The sequence below is a fragment of the Sceloporus occidentalis genome, unplaced genomic scaffold, assembly GCF_023333645.1.
Source record: "Sceloporus occidentalis isolate IW3139 unplaced genomic scaffold, rSceOcc1.0.p SCAF_2, whole genome shotgun sequence".
NCBI classification, from domain to species: Eukaryota; Metazoa; Chordata; class Lepidosauria; order Squamata; family Phrynosomatidae; genus Sceloporus; species Sceloporus occidentalis.
The window spans coordinates 55,893,661-55,917,286 of record NW_028316982.1 but is presented as its reverse complement, the minus strand read 5'-3'; the positions used below and the strand labels follow the sequence as shown (position 1 = coordinate 55,917,286).

At 41.6% G+C, this 23,626-nt stretch overlaps 1 protein-coding gene across 1 annotated transcript in view; it reads right to left on the bottom strand.

Annotated features, from left to right (window-relative positions):
* Positions 1-12,417: 12,417 nt before the first annotated feature.
* LOC149318355 (phosphatidylinositol 3,4,5-trisphosphate 5-phosphatase 1-like) overlaps positions 12,418-23,626 on the bottom strand; it is a 77,148-nt gene continuing 65,939 nt past the window's right edge. Inside the window, exons 22-28 of the mRNA XM_089508321.1 lie at positions 23,387-23,474; positions 21,707-21,856; positions 20,553-20,643; positions 20,058-20,177; positions 18,771-19,022; positions 15,534-16,107; positions 12,418-12,950 (exon numbers count right to left, since the gene is read on the bottom strand). Of these exons, the coding sequence (XP_089364447.1) occupies positions 12,948-12,950; positions 15,534-16,107; positions 18,771-19,022; positions 20,058-20,177; positions 20,553-20,643; positions 21,707-21,856; positions 23,387-23,474 (1,278 nt within the window). The 3' untranslated portion in view covers positions 12,418-12,947. The remainder of the gene's footprint in view (positions 12,951-15,533; positions 16,108-18,770; positions 19,023-20,057; positions 20,178-20,552; positions 20,644-21,706; positions 21,857-23,386; positions 23,475-23,626) is intronic.

Below are 23,626 nucleotides of genomic sequence, written 5' to 3'. Positions count from 1 at the left end.
CCAATGTAAATGCTGTAGTTTTGGCTGATGGGAATGAGCTCAGTACTGTAAATCAAATGGGAACAGTTTACATTCCAGGGCTAAAAGAAAACTTTAATGATGTTTTGCATGTAAAAGAATTAGAAAACAATTTATTATCAGTGAGCAGATTAACAGACAGAGACTACATAGTCACATTTGAAAAGAATCTGTGTAAAATAACCTTGAATGGGGAACTGCGTGGTATAGGTTTGAAAAAGGATAAGCTTTATTTCTTAGAAGAAAATGTTGATAATTACAAGGTAGAGAATGCTAATAATATTGATAATGTGCCAATGCACAAAGACTGCATACATGAGCTCCATAGAAAATTTGGTCATGCAAGTTTTAAGTGTTTAAAGAATTTAATAAGCATGTGTCCAGATCTAAAAGTGGCAGAATGTAAAAATCATTTAGACTGTACAGTTTGTAATCAAGTCAAGGTCAGAGCTTTTCCAGTAGCTAAGAAATCCAAGAGAATTGCTCAAAGACCATTTCAATTTGTACATGCTGATGTAGCCCAAGCAAATTGTTTGTCTTTAGGAGGAAGCAAATATTTCCTAGTAATTGTGGACAGATTTTCAAGATATGCTTTTGTAAGAATATTGAAAAATAAGTCTGATGCTGGGCAAAGTTTGAAAGCATGGGTAAGGATGATTGAAAGACAATTTGATAGCAGAGTTGGGACAATTGTTACAGATAGAGGTGGCGAATTTTTAAACAACCAGCTGTACAATTGGTTTCAGAAGGTGGGAATAAGACATGAAACCACTAATCCTGCTTGTCCAAGTGAGGATGGTTTAGCAGAAAGGAAAATCCAAGACATTAAAAGGATTTCTGCTTGCCTGATGGCAGATGCAGGAGTAGGTGACAGCTTTTGGGGTGAAGCTACTCTGACTGCCATACACATAAGTAATAGGTTGTTTCATTCAGAGATTGAAGACATTCCCTACAGGGTCTTGTATGGGAGAGTGCCAAATTTTAAATATCTAAGAGTTTTTGGACAATATGCACATGTGTACATACCTGCTTGTTTTAGGAGAAAAGGAGAACCAAAAAGTAAAAGGCTAAGGTTTTTAGGATATTCAGGGAACAGCTACAAATTTCATTTGGGAGGAAGAGAAGTACAGTACTCCAGGTCTGCAAATTTTGAAAGACATGCTGGCTGGGACAAGCTGCATGCCAATAAAGAAGTGTTCTTGAGGTTAGGTAGCTCAAGTGAGCGAGAAGCCCAGACTGAACCAACTTCAGGAAACGGAGGGGTTTCAGTCAAGCCAGAAGCCTCAACTAGCAGTAGTGGTAGTACCTCAGATGGGGAGACACAAACAAGACCAGTAACCACTAGAATGACGGAAGACAAGAGATTTAGCAGAAAGACAACATCTTCTAGTGCAGACAGTGATGAGGAGAGAGGCAGATCGACAGAATTCGTACCCAGGCGAAGTCACAGAGTTAGAAAGTCACCAGATAGATTTGTTGTGACACAGGCAAGAGCTTGTACAGTGGTAGAAGAGCCTGAGAGTTTTGAAGAGATAGAAACTTTTTCTAGGGAAGAACAAGAAAGATGGTGTGAAGCAATGGATAATGAATTTAGTTGCTTGGTGAACAAAAATGTTTTTGAAGTTGTGGATAGACCCAAAGATAAGAAAGTGATTGGTTGTAAATGGGTATACAAGAGAAAGGAAATGTCTGATGGAAGCATTAAGTACAAAGCTAGATTGGTAGCTAAGGGTTTTGCACAACAGCAGTATGAGAATTTTGATAAGACTTATTCTCCAACAGCAAAGCCAGAAAGTTTGAGAATGGTGTTAGCTGTAGCAGCAAGAAGGAATCTAGTTGTGGAACATTTTGATTTTGAGACAGCTTATTTAAATGCAAATTTGGATGAAGAAATTTTTATGGAACAGCCACAAGGTTTTGAGGAGAATGGAAGTCAGAAAGTTTATAAATTGAAGAAGGCATTGTATGGTTTAAAACAGAGTGCTAGAGCTTGGAATTTGTGCATTAATGACGAGTTGGTTAAGTTAGGATACAAGAGAAGCGTAGCAGATGCTTGTGTTTATACAAAAGGAGACATAGTGTTGGTAATTTATGTGGATGACTTGTGCGTAGCAGCAAAGTCAAAACAGGAAATTGAAACAGTTAAGAGAGAATTGTCTGAAAAATTTGTTTTAAAGGACCTAGGTTTGTTGAAGTCTTATTTAGGCATTAATGTTGAATGGACACAAGAAGGACATTGTTTGTTAAGCCAGAGAAAGAAGATAGAGAACTTGATTGAAAAGTGTGGACTACAGAATGCTAAGATAGTTAGAGCTCCAATGACAACCGGTTTCGTTTCTGAGCCAACAACTAGAGATTTTGAGGACAAGACTTTTTTCAGGAGCATCATAGGATCTCTACAATTCATTTCTTGCCACACTAGACCAGACATTTCGTATGCCATTAACGTTTTATCTAGAAGACTTTGTGATCCTAAGGTTGAGGATTGGACAGCTGTGAAACACTTGTTAAGATATCTGAAAGGGACTTTAGACAAAAAGTTAATCATCAGAAGCAGTAATGCAGATTTAGATTGCTTTGTAGACAGTTCGTTTGCGTCAGAGTCAGGAGACAAGAAGTCAGTCACAGGAATGATCATCAAGTATAGTGAAAGTCCCATAGTATGGAGAAGCAGAAAACAGACTAACGTAGCATTAAGCACATCTGAAGCAGAATTTGCAGCTTTCAATGAAATTGTGAACGAGGTACAATGGCTTGAACAATTGTTAAATGACTTGAACGAAAATTTCAGAGTACCGGTAGAAATTCAAGAAGATTCGCAATCATGCATAGCAATGGCTGAAACAGAAAGTTTGAAAAACAGAACCAAATATGTGGGTGTAAGATACCAAAATGTAAGAGACATGGTTCAAAAAGGTGAAATAGAATTGAGGTACATAGAAACACAAAATAACATTGCAGATTTGTTTACAAAAGCTTTAACAGTAGAAAAACATGAAAGATTGACACAAATGGTTGGAATGACATTGTAAGCTACATACAATATTTTATTTCGGAGGGGATTGTTAAGGAAAAAGCAACATGGGATATACAGTGATTGAAATAAAACATGTATGTGAGAGTCAGGGTGACTCAGCAGAAGCAATTAAGAACCACACAGGTGTAGAAGGTAATGGAATTGGCAAGTCCTGAATGCCAAGGACAGAAATGTAAAGTGGATAATTGAACACACCTGAAAATTGTTAAGTGGTCAAGGCTGAGATGATGAAATCATTAATTCTGGGTAGAAACAAGAGAACCAATGAGAATGGATGTACACGCCCACTGGGTGGAAACTGACAAGAGTGGGTGGTATGATCCAAGAACTATAATAATGGCTATGATTCCAAATGTATTTTGTGGGTAGTAGTGGATAGTAGGAGTGAGGAGTATTGTTGTATTGGATAGTTTTGGAGCTGTATATAGTAGAATAAAGTAGATCTTTTATATAAGACTACTGAGTTGTCTGGTGTCTTGGGTGAAGATACAAGAGCCAGCTGGATCCTGAAGAAGTGGGAAGACTTCTGTGGAAGCAAGAGTGAGAAGGCTTGGAGAGTTTGTCAGGGTCTTCAGCCTATTCTCTGTAACTCTGCAGCTTTTGAAGCAAAGCTTTAACCACTGACCAAAACTGGTCAGCGCCGGTGCGTAACAAGGTGGTGAGTTCGAGCCAGAGGTGAAGAGCTACAACTCCCATCATCCCTGACAGCTTTTGCTGTCCTCCGCCTTTGAGAAGGCTTCCCACCGAGCTGGGCTGTCGCGGCCTCTCTTCTCGGAGCCCAGCTCGGCGGGAAGCCTTCTTGGAGGCGGAGCTGCACAGGGCCTAGTCAGTGGGCTCAGAGGAGGAAGCTGCGCGGCTGTGGCCTCCTCCTCTGGAGCCCAGCCCACTGGCTAGGCCTGTGATGGCGAACCCATGGCACACGTGCCACGGGTGGCACGCGGTGCCATTTCGCCAGGCATGAGGTGAGGGAGAAGGCGGAACGGGCCTGTTCCGCCTCCTCCCTGCCATTTTCGGGCCTCCCGCTGTCTTTCTCAGAGAGCGGGAAGCCAGAAAATGGCGCCTGGGAGGAGGAGAAAGAGGCGCGCACGCGTCTGTCTCCTCCTCCCAGCCGTCTTCCCATTCCTCCGCACGAAAGGGCTCCATGGAGCCCTTTCGCACGGAGGAAAGGGAAGCCGAGGAGGAGGAGGCTGGGACGCGTGCCTAGCCTCCTCCTCCTTTTCTTCTCCTTCCCCTGTTTGCCCTCCCAGGCCCAAGGCAGCGCTGCTGTGGGTTTGGGAAAGGGAGGAAGGAAGGAGAAACGGCCTGTGCCCGCTTCTCCTTCCTTTCTCCCCTTCCCAGGCTCAAGGCAGTGCTGCCCTGGGTTTGGGAAAGGGAGGAAGGAAGGAGAAACGGCCCGTGCCCGCTTCTCCTTCCTTGCTGCCCTTCCCAGGCCCAAGGCAGCGCTGCCTTCGGTTTGGGAAAGGGAGGATGGAAGGAGAAACGGCCCGTGCCCGCTTCTCCTTCCTTGCTGCCCTTCCCAGGCCCAAGGCAGCGCTGCCTTCAGTTTGGGGAGGCAAGGAGGGCAGGAGAAGGGGCCCCATGCCGGCTTCTCCTTCCCCCGCTCGCCCTCCCAGACCCACGGCTGAGCTGCCGTGGGTTTGGGGAGGCGAGGAGGGCAGGAGAAGGGGCCCCAGCTGGAGGCCAGGGAAAGGGTGGGGAGAGAAGCCCTGCCCCTGGAGATCAGAAAGCCCCGCCCCCTGACACACTGTCCCCGCCCCCAGGGTATAAGCCCCGCCCCCGGCACATGGTCCCTGCCCCAGGGGAAGAAGCCCTGCCCCGGCACATGAACCAAGAAAGGTTCGCCATCACTGGGCTAGGCCCTGTGTGGCTCCTTCCTGAGCCCTACTTCCCAGCAAGGCCTAGCATGGCAGCGAGGCCTTGCATTACTAAGAGGGAGGAGGTGGTGACCGGGAGTTCCGGGACAGCTGCCATCCCCAGAACGGGATGTTCCAGACGGTTGAAAAACCATGAATGTCTCGCCTGGAACCGGGATATGGCAAGCCTACCTTAAGGTGAACCTATCATGAGGTTTCTTGGCAAGATTTGTTCAGATGAGGCTTGCCACTGCCTTCCCTGAGGCTGAGAGTGTGTGACTTGCCCAAGGGTTTTTGTTTTAGTTTTAAAACATGGGGAGGCATGGGAGTGCAAAAATAATTTGGGTCATATATAGTCATATATGTTGCAGTTTTTCCACTCTTGGCCTGAGGTTTAACTGGGAACAAATGCTTCTGCCCCCATCAGCAATTCCATTAGCTGGCAAAGCAGAGAAGCCACTCAAAGGGGAGAAAATAAACAGTTGGAAAGCAAGTTGCATCCACACATATGCTTGCAGATCCTATTGCACCTGTATTTTCCCATACTGGGCTGTAAATGTTGTACCTGTAGCTGGTTGCAGTATACACAACATTATTATTTTTACAAAAATTGTGAACTAGGAAATTATAGACTTGCCAGTTACCCTTCAGCTCTTAATTCTCAGGAATATTGTTGAGAGGGGAAACCTAAATAATGAATAATATCCCAAATTTGCAAGATGCAAGTGCAGTAACCATAATACTTTTTACCAGAGCACCTATAAACTGAAATTAAGTTGTTAGACTTGGGAAGTCTTGTGGTAGGAATATAACCATCACTGTTTACTCTAAAATGACTGTGTTTTTAAAATCATGTTTGATTGAAATTCATGACTAGCTCAAATATTTTAAGTCCCGGTAGAGCACTCCATATGGTTGCTTGCATACAGCCTAATTCTTTCAAAAATATGTTTTCCCCCAAAAACAAATAGCCTTGAATTATGTCTTTCTGTTAATTACAGAGCTTGAAAAGTTAAGTTTTGGGACTACAACTGGCTATGCTAGAGGGGGATACTGGGAATTGTAGTTTCCAAACTCTGCTTTATTGCAGTGAAGCTCTGGAGTGCGCCAATCTTTAACTGTGTTACTTGGGGCAAAATTGCTTCTGCTTGCTGTTAGTAGATGGAAACAAAATTAGTAAAAATAATTTGAAAACCCATTGTAATGAAGAACAAATTCATGTCTATTTAACATAAGCCAGCACAAAAAACATCTACCTAGATGAGTGCTTGTATTATCGGTCTCTGAGTTCTTCTGCTGCCCATTAAATCTTTCATAGACATTAATTATGAATAAAAATGTGCAAGAAACAAGCATAGCAAAGTACAGTGGTACCCCGGGTTACGAAATTAATTCATTCCGCCGCCGCTTTCGTAACCCGGAAACTTTCGCTAGCCGAAATGCCCATAGGCGCTAATAGCGAAAGCCGCGATTCCGTGTGAAATCGAGCCGAAAAGCACCAAATTTTTTTTCGTAACCCGAAATAACCTTCGTAACCCGGAAAAATGTTTTTAAATGGATTTTTTTCGTAACCCGGAAATTTCGTAAGGCGGCGCATTCATATCCCGGGGTACCACTGTACAACTTTTCTCAGCAATTTCAGAGTATGGCTTCATCTGGTGCACTGTTCCATATTGTAATATGCTGCTTATATACATTTATGTTGCATGGAACAATGCTGGACTATATGGCATGGCAGTATGTGCCTTTCAGTTGCCTATTAAGCTTATTATTATTATTATTATTATTATTATATCCCACTCTTTTCGCAAAACTGGGAGGCTTACAATATTAAAAATAATACAATTAAAAGCATACAAAAAGGTACATTAAAATAGAATTAAATTATTACAAGATTAAAACAAATCACATGTTAAAAGAATAAAATACGGTACAGTTACAAAGGTAAAAATATTGTAATCACTTTTAAAAAATGTAACATTCTGGATCATTCTTTAAAAGCTTTCTTTTTGTTGCAATCCCATAAATGGCATTCCCATAAATCTCGTCAATTTTTTTAGGCAAGGAATACTCAGAGCCTTGTCGTGTTAAAAACAAACCTGGCAGGCAAACGGAGAAGCGTGTTTATCTTTCTGTCTCTGCATGATGTTAATGTTTTCTTCCAGTCTTAAAAGTGTGGGAGAGTGTCGTAAAAGTGTCCCTTTTGCCAAGCTGGAAAAATCCGTTTCACAAAAAGTATATTTTTTACCACCCCGCCATGGTTTTACAACTGGAAGAGAATGAAAGTGCTTCAACATTATGCAGAGACAGAAAGGTAAATGCGCTTCTCTCCATTTGCCTGCTGGGTTTGTTTTTATGTGATAAGGCTCTCAGAGGTAGTTTGCCATTGCCTTCTCTGAATTTAGCTCAAAGCACCTGTTATTCTGTGGAGGTCTCCATTCCAAGTTCTAATCATGTCTGACGCTATTTAGCTTCTGAAATCATATGGACCTGGTGCTTTTGGGGCATTTAGGCAGATACACCATATAATATATTATAACAATAAAATAATGCTATTATACCTGTTTTTGCCTAGCAGCTTTATCACATGAGACTTCTTTTCGAGTTGTTTCTAAAAACACTATTTGATTGCTATGCTCTCTTTTCTTACACATTTTAGGGAACCTTCCCAAGTCTGAAACCTTAGTTCACACTAAAAACTTATCACACGTAGTATTTGGGTCTGCCTACCCATTACCACCAGCAAGAAATTATCCCTGCCCCTTTTCCTAGTTTGGCACATGTGCACACACACTCCTATTCATAGGTGCTCTCCTGAAATATAGATGAAAACCATCTTTTTAAAACATCTTTTCCCCCTTTGTTTGGGAGCAGCTTCCTGATGAAGAGAGATCAGACTTAGCGTTACACTTAGCTAATTGCTGGCAGATGACTAGTCTGATCTATCCCAATTTTGTCTTTCATCTGCCAGCAATTAGTTCAGTTCGATGCTAGAAGAAAACAGCAAGAAAGAGGCAGAGGGTTGATGAAATAAATGCTTTTTAAACCGTATGACTCTTTTCCACTTATATTTCCAGGTGTGTGAGAGAGAGGGGGGGGAGAGGGAGATGGAGAGAGAGGGAGAGACAGACTCCGGAACACTGTTATGAGGCTAGATAGAGAAGGCAATGAGCAAAGCTTTCCCTTATAAACTTCTCTGACAAGCTCTAGTTGGGGAGGACATCATTTACCAATGACTATGGTGCTGCTTTAGTGCAAATTTTGTGTGGTCAGAGTTGGTCAGTGGGCATGCTTTAGGAGTGCCTTGGTTGTAGCTTAGGTGCCTTTTGCCTACCAGTGATCAAAAGAGAAAGGGTGGAAATTCCAATTTGATTTCCATTCAGTTAGCAAAGTAACAGAAAATTTTAATCCCCCCCCCCTCTGTAGCCTCCCATAATCCACGGCTAGGTTTCCATATAGAGATATCTCTATTAAACAATATGATACAATATGAATATTAACTGCATAAGAAAACAACTTCCACCTTGATTTAAACCTTTTCCATTGACAACCCACCCCCATGCTCTACTAGTGCTGTCAAATCTGAGATCTGACTCAGGGGAGTACTAGCATGCAAAGACTCTAAAAAGCTGAGTGGGAGAGGCTATCTCTTTGGAACACAAGTTGTGGTGAGGTAGAAAATGTGGACTTCTCTTGAGTGGGCAGGGCAGCAAGGAGTTTCCACAACTTCTGAACCTGCACAACACAATTCGCCCACTGTGGCATCTGTTATCCTAGAAAAGGTGTTAGGAGTGCTATTTCTACACTTTTGATCCCTGTAGTCCTGCTAGGCACAACGTTTCCGTCTGCTAATTCTTGCCTTACAGTGATGACAGCAGACTTTTCAGTCCATGTAACAGGATGTCTAGAATTGGTATACTCTCATACTAGGATGAAACTACCTGATTTGTCCCAGGATTTTGCCTGTATTCCTAGCTTGCATCACACACACACACATACACAGCATTAAGTCAGGTATCTGGGTAGCAGTGCTTTTGGTGAGATTTTTGTTACAACAGGAATGTTCAGTTCTATAGCTTGGAAACATTACTTTTTTGGGAGAATATAACTCCCAGATTCCCCCCCCCCCCCCAACACAATATAGCTTGTGACCATGCCTGCTGGGAGATTCTGGGAATTGTACTCCAAAAAAGTAACTTTTCCAGGCTCTGTTCTGCAGTCTGTTCTTGAGCTTTCCGCAGATCACCAAGCAAGTAAGCATGGCTATTATATCATATGGAATGGAGGAAGCTGGTGATGCTGGTCTTACATGGCAGGAACCATTTTGGTAAAACTGAACAGATCTCTGGTGTGTGTGCACACATGGGTACACACATGGCTGCATGCATGTCTCTCTGTGAGCAGCCATGCCTTTAAAACGCCACTGCATTTCGTGTGTTACAAACTGGAGCCAAAAACCAGCAAGCATTCCTGACAGCTGAGTCTCCATGGAAATTTAGCACACTAAAAGAACACAGCTATTTTAAGAACTGAACTAAAGTTGGGAAACGTATCTGTGGGAAACAAGCTGCTTTTCAGCATTCACAGTAATTTAAGAGGGAAGTGGCTGGAAGAAATGGACTGTGTGGCAAAAACAGCATACATCTCCCTTGGAAGGGAATTTGATCTTATTTGGAGGAGACCATTATGGGGAATGGGGGAAGAACAGCCCTTATGTGCTCTAAATTAGGATTCAGTTTCTCAGCTGAGGGAAAGACATTGTTATTTATTTTAGACAGAATAACAGCTCTTTGAAAGATTTCAGCCAATCAGTTGGCTTTAGCCTTTTCCAGCCAATACTTTCTTAGAAGATCTTCCAATTCTGGATATTATTTTGCTGGTACTAAGCCAAGAGACTTGTTAGATTAGACCATAAACCCACCTAGTCCAGAATTCTGTTCCCACAATGGCCAACCAGATGCCCATGAGAAGCTCATAAGAAGGACATGAGTATATTAGTGCTTTCTTGCTCATGTACCCCAGCAACTGCTATTCAATGGGATACCACTGCTGATACTGGAGATAACATAAAGCCATCCTGACTAGAAATGATTGATTGCCTTATCCTCCACCAGTTTTCTAATCCTCTTTAAAAACTGTTCAGATTGACAGCCATCCCTATATCTTCTGGTAATGAATTTCATTACCACCACTATGTGTGGTAGATAATCTTTTTGTCTGCCAACTGAATCTCCTGGTAATTGATTTAATTAAAAGGTGCAAATACTTTTACATTTCACAACATTCATACCCAAGCAATTCCGCCCCTTCCACTCTCTTCTCTTCTTTGCATGTATATTTTTAAAATCCAAATTATTTCTTTTTTCCCAAAAAGTTAGACAACTTACAAAATTGGGGATACTAAATGCAAGATGTTTTCAAGGTCAGCAAAGCATCATGACCAGGCATGGAAATTGTTATATTTCATCATGCTGTTTTGAGCAACAGAATCACCAGGAATAAGAGTGATGAAGGGTGACACTTGTATAAAGTCTGCATGAACTAGGAACTCAAAGCAGACAATTTATTATAATTAGTTTTATATTATTTAAAAGGAACTAATGCTTTTAAAATTGTAACAAAATGGAAAAGCAGCAAAGATGATGTTATAAATGGCACAACTCTATGGCAAAACCGATGATAAAAGTCACAAAGTGACATAGAATAAAACAAATGTTATAGTTGATATGTAAAATGAAGCCACATGAATTGATTTATGAGTGTTACTAAAACAACCTCTAAGGCAGGAGGGGGCAAATTGCAGCTGTCCAGATGTTGCTGGACTGTAACTCTCATCAGCCTTAACCAGCATAGCCAGTACGAATACTGAGAGTTGCAGTCTGATAACATTTGGAAAAATGGCCTTTGCCTACCTCTGCTGTAAGACATTTTGCTTTAGAGGCAAAATGTGGGTTTTGTAGAGGCTGGACTGAATTGGAGCCTTATCAAATAAGAAAACAAAGTAGAAACAAAGAGAGTAGTGGCTTTCTCCATACCTAACCACATGATGCTGTAGCACACCAGGTCTCTTCCTGTGAGAGATGGTTATATAAAATTTGTATTTTGTTGAATAGAATTTTCCAAATAGAAAAAGGACAATATCACACGACTGAAATTGGAAGTATAATCCAGTGTCATCCTGAACAGAATAATGCGTATTGACGTTATTGCGTGAAAGGTTACCACACGCGATCACTGGCAGTTCAAACACACTCCAAACGCAGTCATGCGTCAATCCACAGTTAAGTAAATTCTGTGAACTAGCGAAGTCACAAACCCTATTCCTAGGCAACTTTGCACTCAGTGCGCTGTTGTTTGGTGTGATGTCCTTTGGTCCTGGTTTCCTCCCCCCTCCCAATCTGGAAGGGGGGTTCCCATGAAGCCATGTTGCAATTCCGCTTCAATTTTGCTTCTGCTTGTCCTTCAGCATTGCTGAGTGGGGGCTGCTGCCTGCTAATTAAGAGGCATGGACCCAGAGCTATTGGATAACCATTATATTCATGTTTTAACGTGACAAGAGTGAATATATGCTCATTTTAATGTGAATAGAGCATGTTCTTTCAACCATCCTTCCTGACCCCCCCCCCAACCTCTTTTGTAAATTGTGGGCTTCCTTGGTTCCTCTCTCTCACTTGCCTAAATATGCTATGCTCCAGTCATCTGGAGTCTCACTGAGCATGCGCAAGGGAGCCAATTTGCAATTAAGAACCCACCGATGTGATGGCTTACTTTGCACAGAATCTGGGTCACGTTCAGGGGGGCATTACAGTGAATTTAAGGTGTGATAAGTAATCACATAATTGCGTGAATTATCGAATTGATCTCGCTATCTTCTCTTTTGAAATTGAGAGCCTCCCGTCCCATTTGATAAACTCCAAAAACACACTTGTAAAAGCTCCAGCAGGAAGAGAACCAAAGAGCTACGATGTCATGAAGTAAGGCATGGAGAAAGCCACTTCTTTCCAGCTCTGTTTCCTTATTGTTTTCTCATGCAATAAGGCTCTTCTAGTGCGCATATTAATTTACTTTACATTTGTACCTGAAGATGATTAAAAAAAAGTCCTCCACACAGAAGTTCATATTGGATAATCAACACCATTCAGTCCTTGGAAGTACATAAGACTAAAACTAAATTATTCCACTTCATGTTATCAATCTGAGATTTACAGATGATGATAGTTATAACCAATAGATCTATGTTGCCAAAGAGCACTCATTTATAACTGTAGAAAATCCATAGTTCTCCAATCTTGTTCTTGTTTAAAGACAGAAGGTGCATCTACACTGTAGAAATAATGCAGTTGTTTGACACCGCTGTAAGTGCTGTAGTTCCATCCTATGGAATATTGGAATTTGTAGTTTTACAAGGTCTTTAGTCTCCTCTACTAAAATGTCTCACAAAGCTAAAAATCCCAGGATTCTGTAGGATGGAGCTACAGTGTTTAAAGTGGTGTCAAACTGCATTTTCTACAGTGTAGATGCACCCAAAGTTACAAAATGCAGTTCAAAAATTAAACTTTTTTTTTGCTTTTCCCTTCTTACTTCACTGCTCAGCAAAGGAATACCATGAAGCTGAAAACAAATCTAGATGGTTCCTGCTGAGCAAGAACCAGCCTCATTCAGGTCTGTAATGTAGTAGCCTATAATCTCTGTACAGAATGCTCTTTGGATGTACTTCACCTGTGATATTTCCCATTTCCATCATTTGTACCTTTTGTAACACAAATGTTTTCAACTTTCTTTCTCTTAAAGAAAAAAACTGCTAAAGTTGCAATATAAGAATCTATTTTTAAGTTGTATAGCTTTTGTTGGTTTCTGATGTTTAGTTGAGTTTTTGTTGATATTAGTCCTGCAACAGATTTCATGAAATATATGTTGATAAACATAAAAACATCCATGATTTTGTGAACAATAACAGATGATATTAACATGAACCCTGGGGAAAATGTCCATGCTGATTGCCTTCAGGACTCTTCCTGTGATCTCATCATCTGTGATGTTCACTGTAAAGACAAAAAGAACACAGACACTCCAGCTTATTTACACAGTAACTGGCACAGTAGTGTATTTCCTAAACCTGGTCTCAAGCAATACAAAGTAATCTTGCAAACACTAGGAAAATTTGGCCTAGGATCAAGAAATGACGCAGGAGAGTGACTGATTGAATTTTATGAAGCCAACAGGTTGTTCATCACAAACATTCTTCAAGCAAAGAGGCAACTGTAAACATGGATATCACCTGATGGCCAATATAGAAACCAAATAGACTAGATAATTGGAAGGAGAAGATGCAGAAGCTCCATTCTCTCTGCAAAAAACAGACTATGGCACAAATCATGAAAATTTAGAGTAAGAATAAAGAAGGTTAAATCAATCATTGTGCCAAAATACAACTGGAAGAACTTGCCTGTAGAATTTAAAGATAGTGTAAAAAAATAGATTTGCACTGTTTAGCCTATTAGACTGGGAGCCACAAGAACTCTGGACTGGAGCAGGGAACTTGTGAGTGACCAATGCAAAAAGACAGTATCTGCAGCTAAAAAAGAAAGAAAAGTCCTGCTGGATGACAGATGAAATGGTTCAAGCAGTTAAGGATAGGTGAGAAGCACCCTGAACACAACTGTTCAACAACTTTTACGCAGGGACAAAGAAAACTACTATAACAATCAATGCAGCAAAGTAGATGATGATGATGATGATGATAAAAAAGGTAGAATGAGAGACCTCTTCCACAAGTTCCAAGAAATAAAAGGGAAATTTAAACCAAAAGTGGGGTACTCTATTACCGGCAGGGGAACACACTGCATGATCAAGAAGAAATAAAAAGACAATGGAAACAATACAACCTAGTACTAGTTAAAAGAGATTAAACGATGACCGATTCATTCAAGGAAGAACCATTTGAAGATGAACTTGGTTTTAGAAAGTGAAATAGAAGCTGCACTCAAAGCACTTGGGAGGAATAAATCACTCATAACAAATGGTATATGAATAGAGTTGTTTCAAGCTACAGAGACTGAATCTACTTTAGTTCTTATTAAATCTATCAACAAATATGGAAAACAAAAGTGTCCACAGACTGGAAACACTTGATATACATTCCAAGAAAGGGGGTACAAGGGATTCCAATAACCATAGGTCCATAGGGCGAGATCATCGGGAGACATGGGGCGGGGTGTTATCAGTATGCTGATGACACCCAAATATATTTCTCTATGTCTCAGACTGATGCAGTGACTAAGGAAGGCATCTCTCCTCTGAGTGCCTGTCTTGAATCGGTAATGGACTGGATGAGGGAAAACAAACTCAAGTTGAATCCAGGTAAGACGGAGGTACTAGTAATAGGTACTCCCAATCCAGGAATGGAGTTATGTCAGCAAGTTCTGGATGGGGTCACACTTCCCCTGTAGGACTCTGTCCACAGTTTGGGGGTGCTCCTAGACTCGTCTCTCCATCTGACGGCTCAGGTGGATGTAAGAGTCATGAGCACTTGCTTTCAGCTTCGGCTGATATGCCAACTGTGTCCCTTCCTGGAGCAGGAAGACCTTGAAACAGTAGTACATGCGCTAGTAACCTCTCGGCTCGACTTTTGTAATGCGCTCTACATGGGGCTACCTCTGTGACAAGTTCGGAAACTTCAACTGGTGCAGAATATGTCAGCCAGGCTGGTTACTGGCACATCTAGATTTGCCCACATTACACCAGTTTTAAAATCCCTTCACTGACTGCCTGTTAGTTTCCGGGCAAGATACAAAGTGTTGGTTTTAACCTTTAAAGCCCTACATGGATTGGGTCCTGACTTCTTGCGGGAACGCCTTCTCCCATATCATCCTCCCTGCACTCTTCGTTCTGCTGGGAAGATTCTGCTTCAACCAAAGAGGACTAGTCTTTTGGCAGTGACCCAGCGTTCCTTTTCAGCAGTTGCTCCTAGATTCTGGAATGACCTGCCAGACGAGATCTGTCAGATTACCACCTTGGAAACCTTTAAGAAGGCTATTAAGACGGATCTCTTCCGGCAGGCCTTTCCAGACTAGGTCCACCTCTATATTCCAGCCTCCCCCCCTACTTCTCTCCCCCTTTCTCCATCCCTTTTTCCATCCTATCTGGTCCCCTCTATACATTTCTTTTTTTCAAATCTTCCACTGATTTTAACTGTGATTTTATACTATTGTTTTAATATCTGTCTGGTTTAATCTCTTTTTAGTATTACTATGTTTTTATACTGGGGGGGGGGGAAGGATAGGAGTTTTTAGCATTTTGACTGTATCTTGTTTTATTGTTGTAATCCGCTTGGATTCCAAGTGATTAAGCGGAATATTATTATTATTATTATTATTATTATTATTATTAATAATAATAATAATTGCATTAATCTATACAAGCAAAGCGATGCTAAAAATGGTACAACAAAGACTTTTACCATATGTCTTTTTTTTATCCAGGACGTAAACCAAATTTGATTGTCCGTTTTTCTTGCCTTCCTTTTTCAAGAAGGAAAAACAGGAAGAATAAAGGAAGAAAGAGAGAAAAATGTTTCTGAACTAAAAGGAACAAGACAGATTCTTATGTTTCTATCATAAACCCACCGGCACAGTTGTCCTGCTGACACTCCCATCTTCACTTTGGTGTTTTCTGTGGTGGTGGGGGGGAAGTTCTGAACTTTCTCGATAATCACGCCCCTTGGTGTTTTGCATGTCAAGTACTACCTGGCTTTTTGATGGAAGAGGAGGCTTGCTTTGCCCTACTTCAGACCTTGAGAATTTGACAGGTTTCTTGAATGTTGGCTGTCCAGGGTCTAAGTTGGCACAGAACCTCTGCCTGTTCTGAGTCTTTTCAATCACTGCAGTCTTTTCCTCAGAATGGCTGGAACAGGTATATGAGCGAACTCTGGGTGTGGAGGCGAGGAAAGGTGGAGAAGTTTGTTGTTTGACAGAAGACTTGCTGGCCTCACTCTCCTGTAACTTGGTGAAAGGAAAGCTCTGATCAGGAAGAGTTGGGAGTTCTTTTCGTGCCACCTTGAAAAAATCCTGATCCTTTTTAGACTGCAGCTTGTCCTTGGATTTTGTGAAGTCATATAATGGGTTGTCAATCATTTCTGGTTTTGAGTATGCTGTTTCAGGTAGCAAGGGTTCCATCATGCTTTTCCTCACCTCAGCATATCTGGAGTGGGTTGGGAGACAACAGCCAAAGGGGAACTGAGTTAAATGTAAATCATTAGGTAAAGTGAATTGGTTGCCTCAGCCAATTGGCTTCGCCTAACAATAATTAAAATATACTAAATTGGTAGGTAATCTATTTTATTGCTGTGGAAAGGGAGAGGTAAATTGGATTTTTTCCTCAGGTACCAAAATCACTTGCTTGATCATAGGTACTATGCATCGTGACTGGGAAGGGAAGCTGTTCAGGAAGCGAAATGTCTTGGGCTTGCCAGGGAGAAATGTTAAACAGAATAGAAAAATGTGTTGGCTGAAGAAGGGGAAAATGGAGATACTGAATTTCACACAATAGTGATGATGTTTACATTGACGCCCCACCATTATAATTGTAGAAATAAATGGAATGTTATCATCTGGTTTGGGGATAATTTGTTAAACGTCAGTATAGTGTCTGTATACTGTACTTAAGAGTGACAGAAATATTGTATTGTACTGCAGTCCTAAGAGAGCTAGTGGTGTAGTGGTTGAGTACTGAAGTTGAATCCCTGCTCAGCCATGGAAACCCACTGGGTGACGATGGGCAAGTTGTACTCTGGGACTGTACCCATGGACCAAAAGGCCTGTGTTCCCCTTGGTCTAGTGTCCCTGTTTGGACAATATGGGCCAACAGTCCCGAACTGGGATCTGCCAGACCAGATGCTAATCCAGTGGTTCCGGACCAACCCCAGCCCAAAGTGTCATTACCTCTGTCTTTATTAACCATCTGTTTGCAGTGGAATTTCTTAGAAAATATGCTGTGACAGCAGAGAGAACACATGGCAGCACACCCCCTTACCTACCAGTGTGTCGTGTTCCCTGGGCCATGTGGGTGAAGCCAGATGCCCTGTTTCTGCCCTTATGGGCCACGGTGGAAACCACTGAACACAATGGTGGCAGCTCCATGGTGCAGCAGTAGGCATCCATGCAAACACCTGCCTGTTGCTGCACTGACCCAGATGGGTCCCGGGGGTGGGAACGGGCTAGAACCATGGGTGGGATACCATGGGGTTGACCCATGGTATCCTGCCCATGCCTCTCAGCCTCAGAAGAAGGCAAGGACAAACCCCCCTCAAAACAAATCTTGCCAAGATAACCTATGATGGGGTCACCTTACAGTCACCAGAAGATGAAAACGACTTGAACGTGCACACAACAACAACAGCAGTCCTATATACTGGAATAGGAATTAGGTGGACTTTCTGTTGGGCTGCAAATCACAGTTCTCCAGTACTGACTATGCAGGCTAAAGCTGAATAACATCCAGAGGCCTGTACTGTTCCCATTTCAGCTATATATACTTCAGTGAAACTTACTTTTCAGTAGCAACATATAGGATTGTTCTATATAGCACTCCAGAAAGCTACCCTGCATCCCAGCCATGGGAGAAAGGAATGGTACAGACAATAGAATCATAGAGGCTGGTCCTCTCCCTGTTGGCCTTTTTATTTCATAGAATCATAGAGTTGGAAGGGACCACAGGGGCCATCCAGTCCAATCCCCTGCCATGCAGGAACACAATCAAAGCACCCCTGAAAGATGACCTCCAAAGAAGGAGACTCTACCACACTGCAGGCAGCGTCATCTACTGTCAAACAGCTCTTATTGGCAACAAGTTCTTCTTAATGTTGAAGTGGAATCTCTTTTCCTGTAGTTTGCACTCATTGCTCTGGGTCCTAATCTCTGGAGCAGCAGAAAAGAAGCTTGTCCCATCCTCAATATGACACCCCTTCTAATATTTATACAGGGCTATCATATCCCCTCTTAACCTCTTAACTAAACATACCCAGATGCCTAACTCACTTCTTATAGGGCATGGATTTCCAGACCCTTCACCATTTTGGTTGCCCTCCTCTGGACACACTTCAGATTCCAGGGATTTCTAGAACCATCAAGCTGGCTATAGACCACACTGTAAACACCAACAGCACCAGAAATGAGCTTCTGTCACTCTCACTTCTAATGTAGGGGTAGGCCATAGCAGAAGAGCCATAGCAGCTCATCTCATTCCACAGCATATAAAATCTGCATTCCTTAGGTGAGGAAGAACTGTATCTCCATGCCATAGATTGCAGTGCTGATGGCACCTCATTTCAAATTTTAACTTCAGTTGTTTAGAATTGAGAACCAGTGTGGCATAGTGGTTTAAGCATTGGACGATGACTCTGGAGATCAGGGTTTGATTCCTTGCTTGGCCCTGAAACCCACTGAGTGACCTTAGGCAAGTCAAATGTCCTCAGCTTCAGGGGAAGGCCATTTGTTCAAGATTCGAACAAATCTTGCCAAGAAAACTCTGTGACGGGTTAGCCTTAGGGTTGCCATAAGTCAGAAATGACTTAAAGGCACACAACAACAACAACAACAGGTTCAGAATTTGGCAGCTTGTGTTCCTCCAAATATTGTTGGACTGCAACACCCATCATCCCTCACCACTGGCTCTGCTCGATAGGGCTGATGGGAAATGCAGTCAACATTTAAAGGGGGACAAATTGTCATTTTGGCTGTAATTTAAAGGTGCCTGCATTAGTTCCTACCCAGCACTTACTAATCATTCAAAACACTGGAGAATTATTCTACTAAATAGCAAAGAAAATGTGATGAAATCATAGCATCTGTAACCAGAAAACTTACAGCTGATCCTTTCGGTTGCTTGTAGGCTGAGTGGATGTTTTTTGAAAGCCTGGTGACAGATTGGAAGGTGTGGTGGGAGACTCTAGGCCTATCAGAGAGGGGCTGTCTTTGGATTGTGGATCATAACTCCAGAAGGCAGGCACTTGGTCTGGTGAAGGGATCTGTTTAAGCTGACCTGTTGCAGAGAATGACTGAGAGGCAGTGGCAGTCCATAAATAGTTGGTATTATTGGTATCTGTGACTGCTGTACAGCTGAAAAAGGTGATGGAAGAAAAACATAAATAATGTTCACAGAAGATGCAGTTACAATAGTGATGCATCTGTCCTATTTGTTAGCTACTTATTTGGGCACAAGGGATCATTATCCTTTCATGTGGGTTGTGTTGATTAGGCATCAGTTGGGGTCTTATTGTATTAGGATCCATGAGGAACATTTTAAAAAAGGGAAAAGAGGAGAAGAAAGTTACAAAATATGAGTTAGTTACAGAAAAGAGCTGATCTAGGATGTATGCGCACTGTAGAAATAAAGCAGTTTGACACCACTTTAGTTGCCATGATTCTGTCTTACAGAATCCTGGGATTTGTAGTTTGAAGAGGCACCAGAGCCTTCTGACAGACTAGTCTGAATACCTCACCAAACTTCAAATCCCAGGATTCCACAGGGTGTAACAATGACAGTTAAAATAGTATCAAACTGCTCTATTTCTGCAATGTTGAAGACCAGATTCTAGATTCTAGATGATCTCCCTGGTTTAAGGCAGTGGGACTATTTCTGATGCTATGGAAATAAGTACCTTTTTAGACTGCCAATTCCAGGCTATGCAACAAAAATATAATTAATCTACAAAAGGAAATATTCCTTACAACTACAATGCTTCAGTAAACAAGCTTGTTAACATTTTTTATATTAGAACACATTTCTTGTGCAAAATGGGGGTGGTGGTGGTGGTGGTGCATGATGGTATTTTCCAAGATGGTAGATAAGTTTAAGGATTGCATGTAGAACCCAAACTAATGGGAAGTGCTGGACATGAGCCTTTGGCACCCAACCTGAGCTCCACGGCTTCCCAAGCCAGTACAAACAAACTGCCACTTGATTGCTACTAGAGATCAACACCAATTGACCACCATTTCAGACAAAGACTTTGCAGAGTCCCCCTAAAAATCCTCCTCATTCACCACTGGGAATGATGTATATGTGTGTGTATGTCCCTGATGTGACAGCAAGACATACAATCAATACAATGTGTGGACTACAATTTCCCTAATGTGAGGCTATGGGGTTACCGCAAGAGATCTTCTTTGCATGGCTCATCTAGAGACACTGTTGGAGTTCCTCGAAAGCGAGCCATGGCTGCTGCTTCTTTGGCCATCAAGTGAGTAGATCTTCTGTTGGATGAAGCACCCCTTTAAGGAAAAGGCAGGTTAATGAGTGACAAAATCTGTGCCCACTTTTTTTTCAAACATACTAGCAACATGGTGCTTTTTTCTCTCCAAGCAGATATTACTGTACTTTCCATTACCTTACTCAGAGAAAGTTCTTAACACATTTGGATTATTTTTCTTTAGTTTGTCAGGAAGGGCTGTATGTAAGCAATGCTCCCAGATCAACTTGTTTGTTTTGCGTTACCCTTAGGGTCGCCAGAAGCCAAAAATGACTTGGAGGCACACAACAACAACAAGCACACTACTGTTTGCAAATCCAGATCTGCCTGAGGGCACGTTCAGCCATCACCTCAATCACTTTTGCACACAAGCAATTAGCTGCCTCCTGAAACCTACCTATTTGTCTGCTCCCACTCTCTGCAATAGTCTACACAGCTCTTTGCTGTTTTTTGTCCAGCAGTCTCATCCCGTTCAATCTTTACAAAATCTGAAGAAAACAGATACAGAAGAATTAAGAGTGTGTAAGGTTATGGGTTTATAATTTTCAGGTTATAAATCTCTTAAAAGCTAATGTCTGTTCTCAGCATCAAAGCTATTGATTTTGGTTGTCTTCGGACTTTATCATATGGGCAAAAAAGACGGGAGCATAACTAGATGCTCCTGTCAATATCACACAATAACGTGAAGATTATCACACAATATTGTGCGATATTGCAATTATCCTGCAATTGTCATGTGAGTAAAGAGGAATTCTAGCACCACTTTTTATTCACAGGACTTTCCTTTTCCTATTTTACTTTTTTTACAGATCTGACTGTTAGGGTGTGGGAGACTTTCTTTCCCGGGGTGACCAGATACCCTCCCTTTCCAGGATATGCCCTACATTTCAGCCTTCTGTGCAGGAGGAATTCCAAAATGTCCTCCATTTTGAGCATGACTATGAAACATGAATTAACATTTATATTAGTGGTTTTTTTAGCTTTTATTTGATCATGTCCTCCTACATTTTAAGGTACCTTGTCCTTCTTTGTGGTTAGGACATCTGGTCACCCTGTTCTTCCCAGTTTTAAAACTGAAATAGAAAAGTAAAATAAAAAACTCTGAAGTCTATATTACTGACAACCAGGCAGAGGGCCCCCTTTCTCTGTTCATCTTTTAGAAGCAGGAAAAGGAAATGGAAACCTATCACTGGATGTTTTTGTGCCTCTCTCCTATGAGGGGGAGGATGATCTTTCTGACTTTAGAAGCCATATACTATACTCTTATACACTCTGTTACCAGGATTTTTCTTTAGGATTTCACAGTGACTCAGGCTCCTACCTACATAAATTACATTTTCCTTGCAGGAGATTATCTGAAAACACTTCCACTCTACCCTTTCTGTGGGCCTGTGTAGACAGATTTCCCCTGCCTTCATATGTGTGTGTGTGTGTGTATAACCAAACATAGCGAAATTCATGACATTTGTAATTCATTATCATCACTGTCATTGGCCTTTGTCTTGATGAATTTAAGCTTCTCCAACTATTTCAGTAGAGTCAGTGCCTTACCATATAATTTTTCTCTCTGTTTCCCTTGGGATGTTTGTAGTTTAAATTCCCCGTAGAAGACACCTGTATTTTCCCCATGGTGTGTGAGTACAGTTTGGATGGGCACTTGGGATTCAGTGGCTCCACTCTGAAGGGCAATGCAGCCTTCACCTAGAGAAGGAGAAAGGATCTGATTTTGACAAAATGGAAATAACCATGTTGAGTCCCATTTTGGGAAAAAGGTGGAATAGAAAGCAAACGAATGAATAAAGTAGCAACTCAGATTAAACAAGGAGGGGTCTTCGTTTCTATGTGTGCTTAAAGGACAGTAAGCTGAATATACAATGGCTTTTGTCCAATAAACAGGCATAAGGACTTCATGGTAAGGCTGTATACCTTGGTGGGAATTGTGTCAGTCACCAGAAAATGCTGGACAGCAGCTCAGAATACTAGCTATGGCAGGTTCTTGCTCCTGCTGCTTCCCCAGCAGTAAATTTCACTCAATGAATTAAAACTTACTTTTTCAGTAGCCATGTACTAGATTGTGCTCTACAGAATTCCAAAAAAGGTAAGTGGAATCATTACTCCCAATGTCAGCTTAATGCTGAGATCTGATTTAAATATGTTAGAAGCTACCCTGAATCCCAGCCATGGGAGAGAGGAATGATATATAAACCACACAGTGAACACAAAGAACACAGAGATTATTTTTACTGTCATGGCAGGAGAAACAGCATATTCTAGTGCAAGGGTGGGAAAGTGTACCCTACCAGACATTTTTGTGCTGCACCCCCCACAATCTCTCATCATTTGCTATGCTGACTGAGGCTGGTGGGAGGTGTAAGCCAAAAACATCTGAAGGACCACAGCAGCCCACATCCTTTTATGCCTATCAAATGTGTTGTATCTGGTGAGAAAGCATTTACATGGGGGGAGGGGCGAGGAATGTGTGGTCCTCCAGATGTTGCTGGACTACAACTCCCATCAGCCTTAGCCATTATAGCCAATGGCATGGGATTGTGGAAGTGCAATAACATCTGAAGGACCAAATGTTGCCTATTCCTGAATTGCAATAATTAAATATTCACTTAGGTTTAGGGCTGTCAGGTAAAATACAGAATAGGGCTCCTGTACCTTTAATGGTTGTATAGAATATGGAATTTCAGCAGGGGTCACAGGTCACATCAGCAATGCCTGCTGAAATTCCCTCTTTAACACAGCTATTAAAGACAAAAGAGCCCTGATCTGTATATCACCTGGCAGACGCAATGAGGTGCCACCAACACTGTGGTCTTGCTTTCATTATAGGGCATGCAGATAACAGTATTATATTATCTAACTATGCATAGTGCAATTTACCTTACCCGGTCATGATTTAGAAGCCTGAGTAATACTGTTACTACCAAGAAACACTAATTTCTGTACCACATATTTCTATTAAGCATTGGTCTTTGGGGAGAATGTGGGATGGATAAACTGATGGGGAAGATGCTCCTTCATCTAAGAATCATAGCCTCGGGAATATGCAAAGGTATGATTTTATTTACATATGCTTCTGTTTACATATACTAATAGGGCAAAAGCCACTGCAGCGTCCAGGAATCTGTACTTTTCTGCTGTCATTCTCCCACACACTCTAAACAATATGAAAAAAAAAATGTAGAGCATGAGACATGTATATGCTTCAGGGTAAAGACTTACCATAAGATTCATCACTATCAGATGACTTGATGCTGATCAGAATGTGTTGGTCTAGTAAGTACTCTGGATCTGAAATAATTGGTGTAAGCTGCAAGAAAAAGCTTAAAGAGCTTAGTAAAACTAGTGATAGAAATGTACGAATAAAATCTATCCCAATTAAAACTAATTTTTCTTTTTCAATTGTGTAATAAATTTGCTGTTCCGCATGCACTTACAGGAGTGAGTTTCACTACATTTAAT